The sequence below is a fragment of the Rhinopithecus roxellana genome, chromosome 19, assembly GCF_007565055.1.
Source record: "Rhinopithecus roxellana isolate Shanxi Qingling chromosome 19, ASM756505v1, whole genome shotgun sequence".
NCBI classification, from domain to species: domain Eukaryota; kingdom Metazoa; phylum Chordata; class Mammalia; order Primates; family Cercopithecidae; genus Rhinopithecus; species Rhinopithecus roxellana.
In genome coordinates this window covers 21,550,562-21,567,376 of record NC_044567.1, presented here as the reverse complement: position 1 = coordinate 21,567,376, position 16,815 = coordinate 21,550,562, and the positions used below count along the sequence as shown (strand labels likewise).

General features: G+C 45.4%; 1 protein-coding gene across 3 annotated transcripts in view; it reads left to right on the top strand.

Moving 5' to 3' along the window:
• Positions 1-13,068, top strand: part of AATF (apoptosis antagonizing transcription factor) — a 113,189-nt gene extending 100,121 nt beyond the window's left edge. For 2 of the 3 annotated variants that reach the window (XM_010376870.2, XM_010376871.2), the window contains one exon: positions 12,797-13,067. In XM_010376870.2, the coding sequence (XP_010375172.2) occupies positions 12,797-12,860 (64 nt within the window). In that variant the 3' untranslated portion in view covers positions 12,861-13,067. Of the gene's footprint in view, positions 1-12,796 lie in introns of all 3 variants that reach the window. The other variant, XM_010376872.2, reaches the window with a different exon arrangement.
• The last annotated feature ends 3,747 nt before the right edge of the window (positions 13,069-16,815 follow it).

Below are 16,815 nucleotides of genomic sequence, written 5' to 3'. Positions count from 1 at the left end.
AATATAGACATCCCCATTTCTGTGCAGACCCCCAAGAGAGTTGGGTAGAGGCTTCCTGTCTGAGATGCTTTTAAAAGCCTCCAGCTTATACGTTTGTTTACAATTTGCTGTTTACAAGATTATTTTTGCAACTTTCCTATAAGATGAAGATGAGTTTCTTGCCTCTTTTGTTGAAATATCTCCAAATCATCTCACTTCTTTAATATATTTTGTTGGCTGGGCGCCGTGGCTCACGCCTGTAATCCCAGCACTTTGGGAGGCTGAGGCGGGTGGATCACGAGTTTAGGAGATCAAGACTATCCTGGCTAACACGGTGAAACCCCATCTCTACTAAAAGTACAAAAAATTAGCCGGGCGTGGTGGCGGGCGCCTGTAGTCCCAGCTCCTCGGGAGGCTGAGGCAGGAGAATGGCGTGAACACGGGAGAGCAAGACTCTGTCTCATAAAAAAAAAAAAAAAAAAAAAAAAAAAAAAAAACAGAAAATATACTTTCCTCTGCTTCCATGTCACTTTGTGTAGATTTATATTATATATAGCATCTACCACCAGGTTGCTTCCTAATTATTCATAGGTTAGGTCTCCATGCTAAAACACTGCACTGCTTGAGGGCCAGCTCCTTATTTTGTTCTTAGCTCATGGCCATGTTGGAAAAGACCCAGAATGAAAGGTTCTGCTCTGGGACTTACGATTCTCAACCCTTTGCTTAGAGGGTTTTTGAGGTCATTTTTACTTAGATTGAACCTTGGAAAAAGCTCTCTCAAGAACACTCTTACATTTCCATCACTTCTGAGAGTATAGACCCTAAACTTTATATATACTTATATACTGTAGGTTTTCTCCTGCTATATACTATATACTATAGGTTTTCTGTGCTATTTAAACCAGATTTGGTTCTGATGGCCTTCCTATAAATTATTACAAGCCGAGTGTCACCTATCAGGAATTCTTGGGTCCAGAGGAATTTCATATTTCAGATTTTTTTGGATTTGGAAATATTTGTATTATCCCCATTCAGCATGCCTAATCTGAAAATCTGAAATTTGAAGTGTTCCAGTGAGCATTTTCTTACAGCATAATTGGTGTCGGTGCTCAGAAAGGTTTAGATTTTGGAGCATTTCAGATTTCAGATACTTGGATTAGGGATACTCACCATGCAGTTACTATAGAGCATGAAGAACACCAGCAGGACTCTGCAGTGATTTATAGCTTTAGGTCAGTTTTCTGGACTCTGCTTTCAGTATTTTTCTTTAAGAAGAAAACAGTTCTGGAATGGATTCTGTAAGTGCATTAACAAAGCATAAAGGCCTAGCTGCTTTGTTATTTTTAGTGTTTGTATTAAGTGTCAAGCTAAGAAGGGATATTTAGATTGAGGACCTTGCCTTATTAGACTTGGAGTTCAAGTTGCTGGCAGCACCTGGTCATGGGACGCTCTCACCAGCCACCCTCCGAAGGGAGGCCTTGAATGAGCCATAACCACACCCTATGCTTTCCCACTGTCTCTCTGGGGAGCACAACACTTTATAAACATTAATTCTTTGACCCCCTGGGCACCTCCACTTACAAGGTAAATAAGACTGAAGGCCTTTCTTCTACAATATAGATGAGGAGACATCAGCCCAGAGAGGGAAATTACTTGATGAGAGACAGGCGAGCAGGTGTGGGCCCCAGGGTGTTTGGAGTCTCAGTGGCTGACCTGCAGCAGCGCTGGTGGCTGCCAACACCCAGGAGACACAGTCCTGTTCCATTCCCCTTTCTGCTTCTCAGAGGGTAGTGGGGGTTGGGCCTTTTGTCTCTTGTATGGAATGTGAAATGCTGCAAAGACGAGCAATTGTTCTTCAGTGCTTTGTGCTCCCCTATAAGAAAGAAGAAATCAATACACATTTTCTCATACACACACTTGGCAGCACTCTGCCTCCTCTTCCACAGCTTGGTCCTACAGGGGGAAGCACAACTATGCAGCCAGACACACTCTTCGGCGTCCAGGGGAAGAAATGCAAACTGCTCACTTTGCACTTAGCAGTCAGGGTTTTTAGAGCCAATCGTATAACTGGCTGAGGTAATCAAACTGCTGACTTCAGGGACTAGCTGGTGAAACTGGAGTGAGAGAGATGCCCTGTTGCAGCCCTGTTGCAGGCCTGCTCAGTGCTTCTGGGGAAAGCTCACCTAGCAGGTGTCTAGGACAGATGCCCCTTTTGCTGAATTTCTGATTTTCAGAGGCAGGGAGAAAGTTCTTTGAAGGATACTATGAAAAACCAAAAAATATGGACAGATTGAGAGCAGGCTTTTTTTTTTTTTTTTAATCAGTTAATAGGCGTACAGTCCAAACAAGAGCCCCATCTCAGATTGGATTTTATTTTTTCATCAGAATATGTGGTATTGATAATCTGTAATTTTGTCTTACAGCTCACTGCCATTAAACAGTTGTGTGGGATGTGAATAAAAAAGAATTTACTACCATTATTAGGAGAAACGGTAGCTTGGGTGTCAGAAGAGCCTTGCAAGGCAGATGAGTTCAGGGGGAGGGCGGGGGAGTGGGGGCTTGGGCTGTGGGGTCCTTCCCGAGGAGGAGACCATTAGATCATTAGAGAGTGTGTGGGATCACCAGGGGAGGGTGTCAAGAGAAGAGAGGAAGCTGAGAGCAGAACCTGGGAGAAGGAAAGCGGAGGAGAGCCAGGAGAACACATGCTCCTTGAACGCTGTCGGGGAGACTTCCGAGCAGGGCAGTTGGCCAGCAGCTGGAAGGGTTTGCTCCCGAGGCCCCAGCGGTTCCTCTGTGTCCCCTGACTCGCATCGCAGAGCTGGCACTTCGCGTTTGCTCACTCAGTAGTTGCTTCTTGTGCGTTTTGATTGGTACCAGGTTTCTAAGCAAAAGAAATCCTCCAACTTATTACCAGAAGTAATAGCAGAGTGCCGTTGCCGAAACTCTGTGGGTTGACATTGAATACCCTCACTAATTCCTGCGTGTTGAAGTTAAGCTAGAGCTGAGCGATGCATCCTGTGCTCCCCCGACACGTGCGTGCGCGCGCACACACACACACACACACACACACACACACACACACCCTGGGTTGTTGGGCAGCATCCTGATACGGATACAAATGTAACTGGAATGTCAGTCTCACCTTCTGTGCGGTTGGGGGAAGTGATTCACGTCTAAGCAGTGAAGCATCCCCTGGCTTTTCACAGGAGCTGTTAGAGGGGCTGCTGTTTGAACAAGGAGCTTCATCTTCCTGAAGCCAGCAGTCACAACACCGTAAACACAACACCGGCCAACTCTATTGCGGGGACCGTGGTGGCTTGACGTTAATATTAAACATCTCCAGCAAAGCAGAGAGCTCTGCAGCCCAGGTCCGGAATAAAAATAAATAAAAATAAAGAGAAACCCTGCTAAAAGCAGTGTGATGATTTGTCGTCTTTCCTTTGTGAGGCCATTTGTCTTCTCTCACATCAAATCTGTTATAAAACAGTCAAACTGTGAAAGTGGAAATCATCCTGGGAATATGGAATATTAATGCGCAGAAGGAGCAGCGCCCCTTTTGTCTAAAGAGTGGCTCCTCCCCCACCCCCCCTTTTTTTGCAAGTCCACTAAGGTAAATTATTTTTCTTTAAAATAATGTGGAAGATTTGAAGCTAGTAGTAGGGATGGTGGAAGTTTCAAGTGTTTTTCTTCCTTTGTTAAAGTGCAGGGGATTTGTAACTGGCTTGAGTAATTTAGAAGGAAGCACAAGTGAAAAGAAAACCTGTCCACATGCAGTCCCCTTCTCGCCCCCATCCCTCTCTCCTCTCCTCCCTGTTCCCCAGCCTCTCAGTTCCTTTGTCTGGGGCCTGAACCTGCTTCTTGGAACATTTATAAATCTTGAGTCTGTCTGATCTTTAGGGGACAGGCCAGAGGCCATGTGTCACCATATGTAATTTAGAGCTGTAGGGCTAAAAGCTTTTGCAGAGGTTTGAAGGACCTAGTTCTGACCTGACCAAAAGAACGAATTGAAACAGACCTTCTAGAGTCTCCTTCAAGCACTGGGGAGGATGGTGATGAGAGCAGACACCGCGTAATTTATGGGCTCCCCTGATTATGGTGGTGGGGTCCACTTAGAAATGAGTCGTGTACTGCCACCTTGTGGCAGATTCGGGTAGCTGCGGTTTTTGGAAACTTGCGAAGAGTTCAGCTAGTGTCGGATTGGACATGATTTGCCTTGTATCTAGATTTAGGTAATTAGTGATAGATAAGGGGTCTCGCTGAGTCATTCTTATTTTGCTAAGTTGATCCTGTTAAGAAATAAGTCTTAGCTGAAAGAAGGCTGCTTTCTTTCCCCTTTACCTCCTTTCTTTGCTTTGTGGTTTTTTTAGGGGGTTTTTGTTGTTCAGTTTTGGTTTGTTTTTTGGAATGGAATTATGATGAGATTTCAGGAGAGAAGCCTGTGATCCTCTGGTTGTTGGGGGATGTTAAGAGGAGAGTCAGGGAGGGTAAGTACCGACTTTTTGGCCGTATTCAGAGATCCTGTTTTCTACTATAGTGATTTTTGTGTCATTCTGACTAAATACTAACTCCTTATAAGCACTATGTCTTTTTACTTGGATTACTTTCCCAGCAATCCAGCCTTCTTGGGGAGCTAAGTTTTTGTTTTGTTTTGTTTTGTTTGAGATGGAGTCTCACTCTTTCACCCAGGCTGGAGTACAATGGCACAATCTTGGCTTACTGCAGCCTCCACCTCCCAGGTTCAAGTGATTCTCCTGCCTCAGCCTCCCAGGTACCTGGGATTACAGGCATGCACCACCATACCTGGCTATTTTTTGTATTTTTAGTAGAGATGAGGTTTCTTCATGTTGGCCATGCTGGTCTCGAACCCCTGACCTCAGGTGATCCACCCGCCTTGGTCTCCCAAAGTGCTGGGATTACAGGTATGAGCCACTACACCCAGCCTTGAGGAGCTAAGTTCTAACACATGTCGCCTGTGTCTGAGCCAATTCTTATGACATACACAGGGCTGCCCCTACCACACAGCCCCAAAGAGCACAGGGCAATTGCCTGCCATTCAGATCAATATGTTTCTCCTTTTAGGTCATAGAGACACTTCTCAAATATCTTTCTCTCACTTGTAAAGTCACTGATACAGAGTAGGATGGATTTGGGTCGGGGAAAGCAAAGGAATGATGAAAGGAGGCTACCATTTTGTCCCTAGTGTTGGTTGGGAGCAACTGTAATGCATGCACACAGGCCCTCAGCATGTTGCTCTGACTCATTCAGTTTCTCATGATCATAGATGACGATGCCATTTATGCAATAGGGACTTTGCTTAGTGCTGTAAAAACAGTATGTTTAAGGAAGATACTGTCACCACATTACTGATGAGGAAGCTAAGATTCAGGGGGGCTAAGTAGTTTACATAACGTCCTAGACCCAGTAAGGACCTGAGCCAGAGTCAGTACCAGCTCTGACAGCACCTTCCAGCCCCTCTGCACTTGTGATGCCATGCTCTATACCATATAAAAGCATTTGCCTTGTTCTATTTAACTATTCAAGATTTCTATTAAGCTGGCTTCTCTAAGTATATAAGAAAAGAAAGCTGCTGTCCTCTGGTCTGTAGACATTTTTAAGAGGAAAATGGAGGAGTGAGTAGCCTTTGCCCTTTGGCCTACTTCGGTTTCTGGCAATCAGAATGGAGGCACATGTTTTGTTGGAGAAGGTTCCCTTTGTTTGGTGCCATTAGCACGTGCCAAGTGATAACTGGCAAGACATCTTTTTCCGCAGACATTTGGGAGGCCCTGGGCATACCAGTAGATAGAACAGAAGAGAGTGGAGGCCTTGGGAAAACAGAGAGAAGTATGTGTTCAGAGTGCAGGAGAGACGGAGTCCTGCTCCACCTGCTTTGGGCTCATGAGGGCTGCAGGTTCCGAGGACCTTGCTTTTGGAGCTTTGGCAAACGGAGGGCTCATAGGAGTGCAGTCAGGATGGCAAGCAGACTTGGTCACAGGAGGAATGGAGGGAACTGAGGCCACTGAACCTGGAAAAGAACAGATTTAGTTAGAGGAAGACATCGAATAGTTGAAGTGCTGCCACAGGGAATAGTAGTCAGCCTTACTTCTCTCCTGGCTTTAGAGGGACAAGAGCCCATGACTGTGAGTCCCAGAATGACAGAATTGGGTTCAGCAGGAGGAAGAATGTTTGTGTGTCTCCCCAGATGGAGTGATTTGTCTGAGACACACTTACCTACCCGATCTAGCTTCCGCTGTGCCTTTCATGTCTTTGTAAACCTCCACAAAATCTAACAAAGTTCAAATAAGCATTCAAATATTTTTAATTAATTGATTATACCTTTAGTATGATAGGTTTTGAGGCCAGGAATCATATACATCTAGTACATGTTTAGGCTTCCACCACACTAAGCAAATTGTTTTCAAACAAAAACGTGAAAAAAGGCAGCATCAATACATCACCAGTAGTTTTAAAAGCACACATCTGTCATCGGCGATCGCGCTGGTCAATGCAGAGCAGGCGTGCGTGTGAATCTCTGGGATGACTGACCATATCTGGTCGGACTCTACTTGTAGGGTTTCAAATCGGATCCAGAGCCTGCTAGCTGTGAGCACTGCTGTGATTGGAACCCTTTGTCCAACTTGCTTGTCGTGTGCTTTCTTCTTTTCCCTTGATTCTGCAATGTATGTATGGGGTTGAGTTAAGGCAGAAGCAAATGCTATAGCACTTTTGTGTGCAGTGTGGGAGAGGTAGAGGATTAGAAAGGAGGGAAGGGCTGCGACGTTCTGGGATGTGTCTTACATATTTAGGGAGACCTCCCACCCCTAAGAAGCAACAAATGAACAATTTTTAATTAGTCAAAGGCAAATTATGTGTATCATTTTATGTATTTATTTTTAATAGAGACAGGGTCTCACTGTGTTGCTCAGGCTGGTCTCAAACTCCTGGGCTCAAGCGATCTTCCCACCCCAACCTCCCAAAGTGCTGGGATTACATGAGCCACCATACCTGGCCTATGAGTCACTTTTAATCTGGAAAGCAGCAATATTGTCTCCGCCAGCTCCTTTGGAAGACTGGCATGTAATACTTTCTCAGAGACCATGATGCGCTTTGGGAGGCTGTACAGGCTTTTTCAGGGAGCGGTGGAATGGCTGTGTTCTTTCCGCTGTCCACCTGTCTTTGGCCACAAGAGTGGGCAGGTACAGCTCAGGGTCGTCTTGGAGGCCTGGGGGTTCCAGGGCCAGTGTAGGAGGAGTGGGATTTTCGGTAGAGTGGATGGTACAATTCCTTCAGAATCCCCAGTGCTGCAAGCTACTGACCTAGCAAATTGAAAGCCCCGCACAGATCATTTGCAGGTTTAATATGCTCCTCTGTACTGTTTGCCCAAATGACATCGTGAAAGACAGTGATCTGTGTTGTAGTGGGGTGAGTGCACATGTGGAACTGAAGAGAACATATTTGGATCCACACATCCAGCAAGGGGCTGCATTCTCGTACACATACACCCCCATTTCACTTAGAGCTTTTAAAATCTTACCTGCCACTCAAGTAATTGCAGTTCACAGCTAGCTACAATGTGCATACTTTAAGTCTCTTCAGAAGAATCACCTAATAAGCCTAATCCTAAGAGACACACACACACACACACACACACACGCACGCACATTCTGTCTTTATGGAAAATGGCTGCTAATCCATGATCATTTTTTTTCTAGAAACAGGTTTTATGATAATATAGTAAAAATATTAAATTAGAAAATGCCTCACTAAAGGTTATAAAACCTTACTACACTAGAGATAGGTAATTATCCCCTCTACAGCCTAAATGACAGTTTAAAAGAAATAAAAATGTTAGTGCTCATTACTTGCTTTTGTAGGTTGCAATAAAGGGTAAGTTAAATTTTAATTCAAGGAAGAGCCCCTGCTATCGACCTTCTACCTTGGGTCCAAGTCCGGTTAATTACTCCGTAGGCCGCTCCCCTGCATGATACCAGCATGAACACGTTGTCTGCAGTGGGCACTCCCACTGACCGTGAGTGCGTGTATGCTCAGGGGTGGGGGGACTACAGATCAGTGATTCGCGTCTTGATTCTTAATGTGATGGGCAGCAGGAATTACGTATTTTTTTAAAAGTTCATTATGCATAGCCTTAAGGGGACCTCAGGTATGAAACTGTACACTTAGCCTGGAGAATCCAGTGGAACAAGGTTAACCTGGAGGATTGATAGTTTAGCTTCTCCGCGTGGCTGAATCCCAGTTAGGAAGATGCAGCCGGGGGAAGATATTCATGCAGTACAAGGCGGTCTGGCCCTCGGTCCCATGGCACCTTCTTGTAGCCTTGTCTTTACTTGCAGTTTTTCCTGGGATGGGGTAAGGACTACGGACATGTTTTGTTTCTTTTCAGATGTCTTTGCCTCTCCCTAAGCACCTAGACACCTGCCTAGGTTTGAGGGAAGAAGAGCTCTGTGCACCCTGCGGCTCAGTCTTCACACTGGGGTGTGCAGAGACTTTCCAAGGGGAAGGTAGACACAGATAGTCAAGGAGTCAGTCTCCAGACGTACGTTCTTTCCTAAAGCTGTCTGCCCCAGAGCAGACCTGTGCTGGAGGGCCAGGTTCTCCTTTTACCCTCGTCCTTCTCCGGCCTGGAAAAGCCTCCCTCGAGCCCATCCTTAAAGTAACATGGACCTCGGGCTGCCACGGGAAAACCTCCAGGGCCCCAAACACAAGGACAGCTGGAAATATGGGTATAGAAATTGAGAAAGGAAACGCTTAAGGACTAGATGACAAGCCCTTTGCAGGCCGGGTGGTTTCCAGTTCTTCACTTCCAGCAGAATCACAGGAGAACATGAGTTGAATTGAGTTGTCAGTTGGTTGATCGTTAGGACTAATGTTCGGTGACAAGTCACTGTGCGATTTTTTGTGTGTGCCATATAATTCGCAAAGAGCAAAAAGAATCGAGTGGCATTGCTATCCCAGAACTCTGTCATTCCTGTCTGCTTGTTTATATGACAACGTTTCTCAGTGCTTGTGTCTACAAAAAAAAAAAAAATAGGAGTAGAATTGATGCTGAACCCTCCTTCATTCTGGCAATAAATAATATTCCTCCATGATCCATGAACAAATGGAGGGAAAAGCCTCACCCATATCATTAAGGGATGCATTTCCAATAACCTTTTACACATGTATGAATGCTAAATTTTCACTAAAATTAGAATATATTGTATCATGTTATTATATATTGATTGTATCCTAATAATCCAGAGGAACATTTTTTAACTACTTAGAGCCTTATAATGTCAAACAATTAAAATATTTTCATTTCCATTTTTTGCATTTTAAAAATTTCAAAAGTGTTTTTATTTACAGACTAATGTGGCCAAGAAGTATAAGGGTGATTGATAAAAGACATTCAAGCATGAAACCATTAGGACAAAACTCTGTAGGGGAAAAGTCAGATGGAAATAAAATTTAAAAAGAAAAAGGTGCTATAAAATGTCCAAGTTAAAGAGTTTATATGTGGCTCACGCCTATAATCCCAGCACTTTGGGAGGCCAAGGCGGGTGGATCATGAGGTCAAGAGATCGAGACCATCCTGGCCAATATGGCAAAACTCCATCTCTACTAAAAATACAAAAATTAGCTGGGCGTGGTGGCGGGCGCCTGTAGTCCCAGCTACTCAGGAGGCTGAGGCAGGAGAATCGATTGAACCTGGGAGGCGGAGCTTGCAGTGAGCCGAGATCGCGCCACTGCACTCCAGCCTGGCGATAGAGTGAGACTCCATCTCAAAAAAAAAAAAAAAAAAAAAAAAGAAGAGTTTCTGTGTTACTTGGCTGGACGCGGTGGCTCATACCTGTAATCTTAGCATTTTGGGAGGCCGAGGCAGGTGGATCACCTGAGGTCTGGAGTTCGAGACCAGCCTGTCCAACATGGTGAAACCCCGTCTCTACTAAAAATGCAAAAATTAGCTGGGCGTGGTGGCGGGTGCCTGTAATTCCAGCTACTTGGGAGGCTGAGAAAGGAGAATGGATTGAACCTGGGAGGTGAAGGTTGCAGTGAGCCAAGATCGCGCTACTGCACTCCAGCCTGTGTGCCAGGAGTGAGACTCCATCTCAAAAAAAAAAAAAAAATTTATGTGTTACTTGAAAGAACCATGAGTATCAAATCATTATGGCACATAGGTTTCATTGCAGGCATTACAAAAGTTAATATTCACAACATCCTGGTCATATATTTTGTAACTATTTAAACTTACAGTGGAAAACGTTATAAAAATGTGCAACCCTTCCTTCTCCAACCTAGCAAAGAGGCAGAAAGGGCTGTGCTTCCCTGCACCGCCCAGCTGCTCAGGGCAGGAGCCAAAGCTAGGACCTGGAAAGAGGAAGGACTGAGGCCAAGGTGGACCGCTGGAATCTGTAGCAGGGGTGGGGTGGGGTGGGGCGGGGGGGGGGTGTTGGGAATCTTCATCCCCATGGTGCTTCTGGGCCCCAGGGAGGGTCTGCTTTGTGTGTCTCAGAGAAGGGAGTGGAATAGTCAGCCAGGAGGTTGTCACTATGTGCTTCAGGAGCGACGGTGAGATCTGACCTAGTGGAAGCCTGGAGAGCCGTGAAGTTTGAGATGCTTTGAAGGTAAAAACAGTCACCAGTTGGTGATAGTGGGTGAGGAAGGTGTAAAAGTTGAAATTGCTTGGGGACTTTTAGATTGAAATAATCCCCTATTCATATTCTCTGTCTCTGAAAATGTTTTAAGAACCCAGACCACTCAGCTTCCCAAGTTGCTTGCCATGAACAGCTGCATATGTTTGTCAGCTTTGCCCACCTGAGTGTGAAATGATGTTCTATGAAAACATGGGTTTCAGCATTTCACTCTCTGCTCCTGACACATGAACCCTGCTGCGGACAGTAACTGCTGCCTTCGGCCCAGGCGTTGCACTGATATTGCGTGCAGAGTGGAAGCATTTGCTCAGTGGTAATGATGGGGTCTGGTGCAGGCAAGCACGGCGAGGCTAGAAAGGGTATGATTGTGAAGGGCTAAATAGCCTCGCGCCTCTGCATTTCCTACTCATCAGATGTTGTCGTCTTAAAGTCACACTGTCCTTTTGTTACGGCAACTCTCCCTTTCACGCCATTTAATTTTTTGTGTGGAAACAGCTAGAGAGACTTGTCTTTACTGGTGAATAGGCAGGCCATGGTGTGATGAAGTGGAGCCTGCGCCGGGCACTGCAGTATCCGTGTGGCGGAACTGGTGATTTGGAAGCCATTTGTTTACATTTGGTCTGGGGCTGCCTTCCACCTTGGCAGGCCTCGTCTGGGCTTATTGAGGCTAGTCACATGGATGTGTGTAACAGAAGAGCAGAAGAGACAGGTGGAGCCCAAGGGGGAAGCTGTGTCCTTTGTCTGTGGCCTAGGGGTCTGCTGGGTAGTTCAGGGTGAAGGCCCCAGCACATTCTTGGGATAAAATTCCTGTAATAAAATTGGAGGCCTGTTGTTCTCTGGCCTGCACTTTCACTGCCTGTCCATCCCGTGGTCCCCAACATAAGGCTAGCTTACATTTGTGGCTTCTGTACTCTATTCCTTTTGTTGGATTTCCTAATTGTAGTACCTCTATCCTTATCCGTAACTATAGTAGGGTGACTACAAAAAAAGACGAATAGGTTTTTGTGTTAAAGCCTTGCTGTTTGAAAGGTGGGGTTTTTTGGTTTTGTTTTTAAAGTCAGATGTGCCGATGCTGACCCTCAGATAATGAGAGCACTTTTAAAAGCTTGTTTTCCTAACAAGATGGCAGGCTGTAATTTGAGTTCGATCTTGAGACTCTCTGAGCAGGTGTAGATTTCTTCTGGGGCTCCTGGCCCATGACCTCAGCCCTGTGTGCGCCCGCCCTGTCTCCATGAGGGCTACTGGCTGGGCCTTTTGCAGAGCATGGACGTGGATGGCTGCCTCTGCGGCCACATGCTACATGCCTGCCTCCCTGATGGCAGGGACGTCCTCACGTGGGTCTTACCTGCTTGGAACCTCATGGATCCCTCATGTCTCTGCAGGGAGGATCTGCTCTGTATCCACAGGGGAAAGTGTTCTGGAGCTTCTGTCTCGATGACAGGAAAGACCCCTGCCCCACCCAAACTCCTTTTAGGTTTTCCAGGCCTTGACAGATGGCTTTGGCCAGACGTTTGTGTGTATGTTGCGTTTAAAAGAGTTTGAAAGTGGTCATTTAATTTTCTTTTTAGGGGCCCAAGACCCTGGCATGTTACTGTTTTAATGTCAAAACCCAACTTCAGAAATAAATTAGCCAATCATATTATTTATTAGACTGAGAATAGAGACAGGGCAGCTGGGGAGTGCGGAAGAAGCTTGGTTCTCCGCCTGAACTACTGCACAGATGATAGTAATTGGAATCTTGTTGCTGGCTCATTTTCATTGTTTTTCAAGTACTGCCAAGTCCAAGAAAATATATGAAAACTAAATTATATCCCCCTATATCCCATGTCTGATTGAATCCCCCTCATCGGGTGGCGGTCTCCTACATCCTATTAAAATATTCAATCTTGTTTTCTTACTTGAAGAGGCTGTCTGCAAAGGGCAAACTTACAGAACACTCATTCCCTGGAGACGGGTGTCCAGCCGCACTGGACCATTTACATATTTTACTGTTTGATTGGGTTTCTTCCTTCTGTTGTATTTGTGAATAAGAGCTGTGGGATGCATTTTTAATTACATGGCTGTGTTTTCAACAGAAGAAACTGAGTGGGGTATTTTCCAACTTCTGCATTCCTTTTTAACCTTGACTAGTGAACCAGTGTGTTAACCAGTTTGCCGTGTTTGTCTTTTAGGACAGAACTGTACCGCTCTCTTTTTGGCCAGCTCCACCCTCCCGACGAAGGCCATGGGGATTGACATCGCCCACCTCCGACACCCAGCGGGCGCCTTGGCTGGTGCGGCTGCTGGTCCAGATGGAGGAAGCCAGTGACTTTATGGGACTGAGTTAGTAGGAAAGCCCCTGGGAAGGTGCTGTGTTCCGAACCTGTGCCTAATACATGCAAGGGCGCTGTCCCGCCCAACCCCGCCTTTAAACTCCACAAATAAAGAGCACTGTTACTGCCACCACCACTTGTGATTTCTTAAGAGGCTGAGTCAGTCTGCTTTGGCACTCCAGCGGATGACACATTTCTTGGGCTTTCTTTTTTTTCTAGTCCAGTGGCCTCCTCATACATTGTTAGACTTGACGTTCCTTGACCCACTCACCCTGGCGGACATGCAGATTGTTTGTGTAGTGTGGCTGTTTTGGGGAAAATGAATGTGGAGGTGCAGGTGTCCCTTCAACACAGTCATGTCCGTTGATCTGTAGATATACCGAGAAATGGGATTGCTTGACCATAGGGTAGTTGAATTTTTAGTTTTTTTTAGTAACTCCATACAGTTTTCTGTAATGGCTGTACCAGTCCGCATTCCCCCCAGCAGCGTGCCAGGGCTCCCTTTTCCACGCCTTGGTGCCAGGGCTCCCTTTTCTGTGCCTTTACCAACATTTATTATCTTTCATCTTTTTTATTAAAAAAGTTTGTATTGCCATGTAATAGTTGTATACATTTTAGGGGTTCATCTTTTTGATAGTAGCCATTATAACAGGTCTGAGGTGATGTCTCGTTGTGGTTTTTCTTTTCTTTTTTTTTTTTTTTTTTTTTTTTTTGAGACTGAGTCTCGTTCTGTCTCCCAGGCTGCGGTGCAGTGGCGTGATCTCGGCTCACTACAACCTCCACCTCCCGGGTTCAAGCGATTCTCCTGCCTCAGCCTCCTGAGTAGCTGGGATTACAGGTGCCCACCACCACGCCCAGCTAATTTTTGTATTTTTAGTAGAGATGGGGTTTCACCATATTGGCCAGGCTGGTCTCGAACCGCTGACCTTGTAATCTGCCCGCCTCGGCCTCCCAAAGTGCTGGGATTACAGGCGTGAGCCAACATGCCTGGCCTCTTTGTGGTTTTTCTATGCATTTCCCTAATGATTAGTGAGGCTGATAATTTTTTAATAAGCCTGTTGGCCATTTGTATGTCTTCTTTTGAGAAATGTCTGTTCAGATTCTTTGCCCATTTTTGAAATGGGTTATTTGTTTTCTTGCTATTGAGTTTATTATATGGATGAATGGATAAGAGGTATAGGTACTCTGTGTACCTATACCCCTTATCGGCCTTAAAAAGAAGGAAATTCGGACACTCGCGACGAATGTGGTTGAACTGGAAGGCATTATGCCGAGTGAAATGACCTAAGCACAGAAGGACAGAGACTCCCTAGTCTCAATTATACGTGGAATCTACAAAAGGCCGACGTGTGGAACTAAGGAGTAGAATGGTGGTTACTGGAGGCTGAGGGAGTGGGGGAGCAGGGAATGCGACACATTGGTCAAAGACTACAAGGCTACGAAGTTTCACATCAGAGGAAGTATGTATGTATGTATGTATGTATTTATTTATTTATTTATTTATTTATTTATTTATTTAGAGATGGAGTCTCACTCTGTCACCCAGGCTGGAGCGCAGTGGCACAATCTTGGCTCACTGCAACCTCTGCCTCCCAGATTCAAGCAATTCTCCTGCCTCAGCTTCCCGAGTAGCTGGAATTACAGGCGCCCGCCAACAGGCCCAGTTAATTTTTGTTTTGTTTTTTTTTTTAGTAGAGATGGGGTTTCACCATATTGCCCAGGCTGGCTTCGAACTCCTGACCTCAAATGATCCGCCCACCTTGGCCTCCCAAACTGCTGGGATTACAGGCTTGACCCCCCTGTTCCCAGCCAGAGGAGGAAGTTTTGAGATCTATTATACAGCAGGGTAACTATAGTCAATAATGTATTTTTCAGAGTAACTCGGTAAATTTCAAATGTTTCACCATAAAAAATGATAAGCAAGTGAGGTGATGGATACATGGACAGGCTTGATTTAATTGTTCTACATTGTATACACTATCAAGACATCACATTGTACCGCATAGGTGGATACAATTATGTTTGTCAATTTAAACTATTAATTTTAAAAACACTTAAGGCCAGGTGCTTTGGCTCATGCCTGTAATCCCAGCACTTTGGGAGGCCGAGGTGGGTGGATCACTTAAGGTTGAGACCAGCCTGGCCAACATGGTGAAACCCCATCTCCACTAAAATACGATAATCAGCTGGGTGTGGTGGCACATGCCTGTAATCCCAGCTCCTTGGGAGGCTAAGGCAGGAGAATCGCTTGAACCTGGGAGGTGGAGGTTGCAGTGAGCCAAGATCACGCCACTGCACTCCAGCCTGGGTGACAGAGTGAGACTCCTGAAAAACAAAAACAAACACACACTTGAAAGGAATGATTCTGGGATAGGATGCTGCTTTCTTTTAATTTTTTTTTTTTTTTTAAGGTTTCAGCTACTCTGGGCACACTCTGCCTATGGGGTACCCCTGCTCTGCAAGGAGAGTTTAAAAAAATAAATTTAAAAGGTATTTTTTTTTTTTTTTTTTTTTTTTTTGTGAGACAGGGTCTTGCTCTGTCTCCCAGGCTTGAGTGCAGTGGTGTGATCGTGGCCCATTGCAGCCTCTACCTCTCAGGCTCAAGCAATCCTCTCCACCTCAGCCTCTCAGGTAGCTAGGACTACAGGTGTGTGCCACCACACCCGGCCAGGATGCTGCTGAATGGATAATGATTAGTGGTTTATCACAGTTCTGAGGAGCAGAGACTCCCCCAAAAACCTACGGGACTTTGTAATTTGGAGGCATTTGCCTATTGACACAAATATACGGTTGTTTGACTTTTTTGTCTCCTCTTTTCACCTATAAAGATTCTTCCAGAGTCCTTTTCCACACTCACCATTCCTAAATCACTATTGAGATTAGCTCTGGTGTAAATCTGGCAGGAGGAGATGATTCACTTGTTTTTCATCCAAAGGTCAAAAGCTGGAAATTAAATCCCCATAAGGGGAATTTATTGGCTTGCTGTGGTCAATATGCAGTGAAGATTATCTTGCATAAGTAATGTGTGCATATGGGTGGCCAGCATGCCGGCCTGAGCATCTCATAGGTCCTTTGCCCAGCTTGTTATTTAGAGCTATGGGATTAGAGAAGGCATGTTGGATCCAGGCAACTGAGTTGAGTTGTAGTTACTATAACTGCTTGTTTTTTTTGTTTGTTTGTTCGTTTTTTGAGATAGAGTTTTGCTCTGTAACCCAAGCTGGAGTGCAGTGGTGCAATCCTGCCTCACTGCAACCTCCATCTCCCAGATTCAAGCGATTCTCTCATGCCTCAGTCTCCCAAGTAGCTGGGATTATAGGCTCGTGCCACCAAGCCTGGCTGATTTTTGTATTTTTAGTGGAGATGGGGTTTTACCATGTTGGCCAGGTTGGTCTCGAACTCCTGACCTCACGTGATCCCCCGGCCTCAGCCTCCCAAATTGCTGGGATTACAGGCGTGAGCCACTGTGCCTGGCCCTAACTACTTGCTTTCAAAGTTGAGTTTTGATATTGCTTTGAAATGTCAAAACCAAGGGACAGATTTTTGTCCCCCGGAATCCTCTGTATCATTGCCTTGGTGTCAGGGACAGCCACACAGTGCCTTCGGGCCGGACTGCAGAAGAAGCGAGGCTTGACGGCATCTGCATCACAGTTGAGTTTTAACATAAATGAAGCTGCTGAGCTCAGGATGGGGCGGATAGGAGCGAGGAGGGGTTTTCCATCTCATATTAATTGGACCTTGGTATGCAGTGACTTTTCTTGTCTCTACAATCACCTCTTTGGCTCGACTGTCAGGGAAATGTTTACTTTTCAATGTGTCTCCAGTTACCAAAAAAATCAACCGAAATAGGAGAGTTCCCCTACATTCACTGCTTTCAAAAT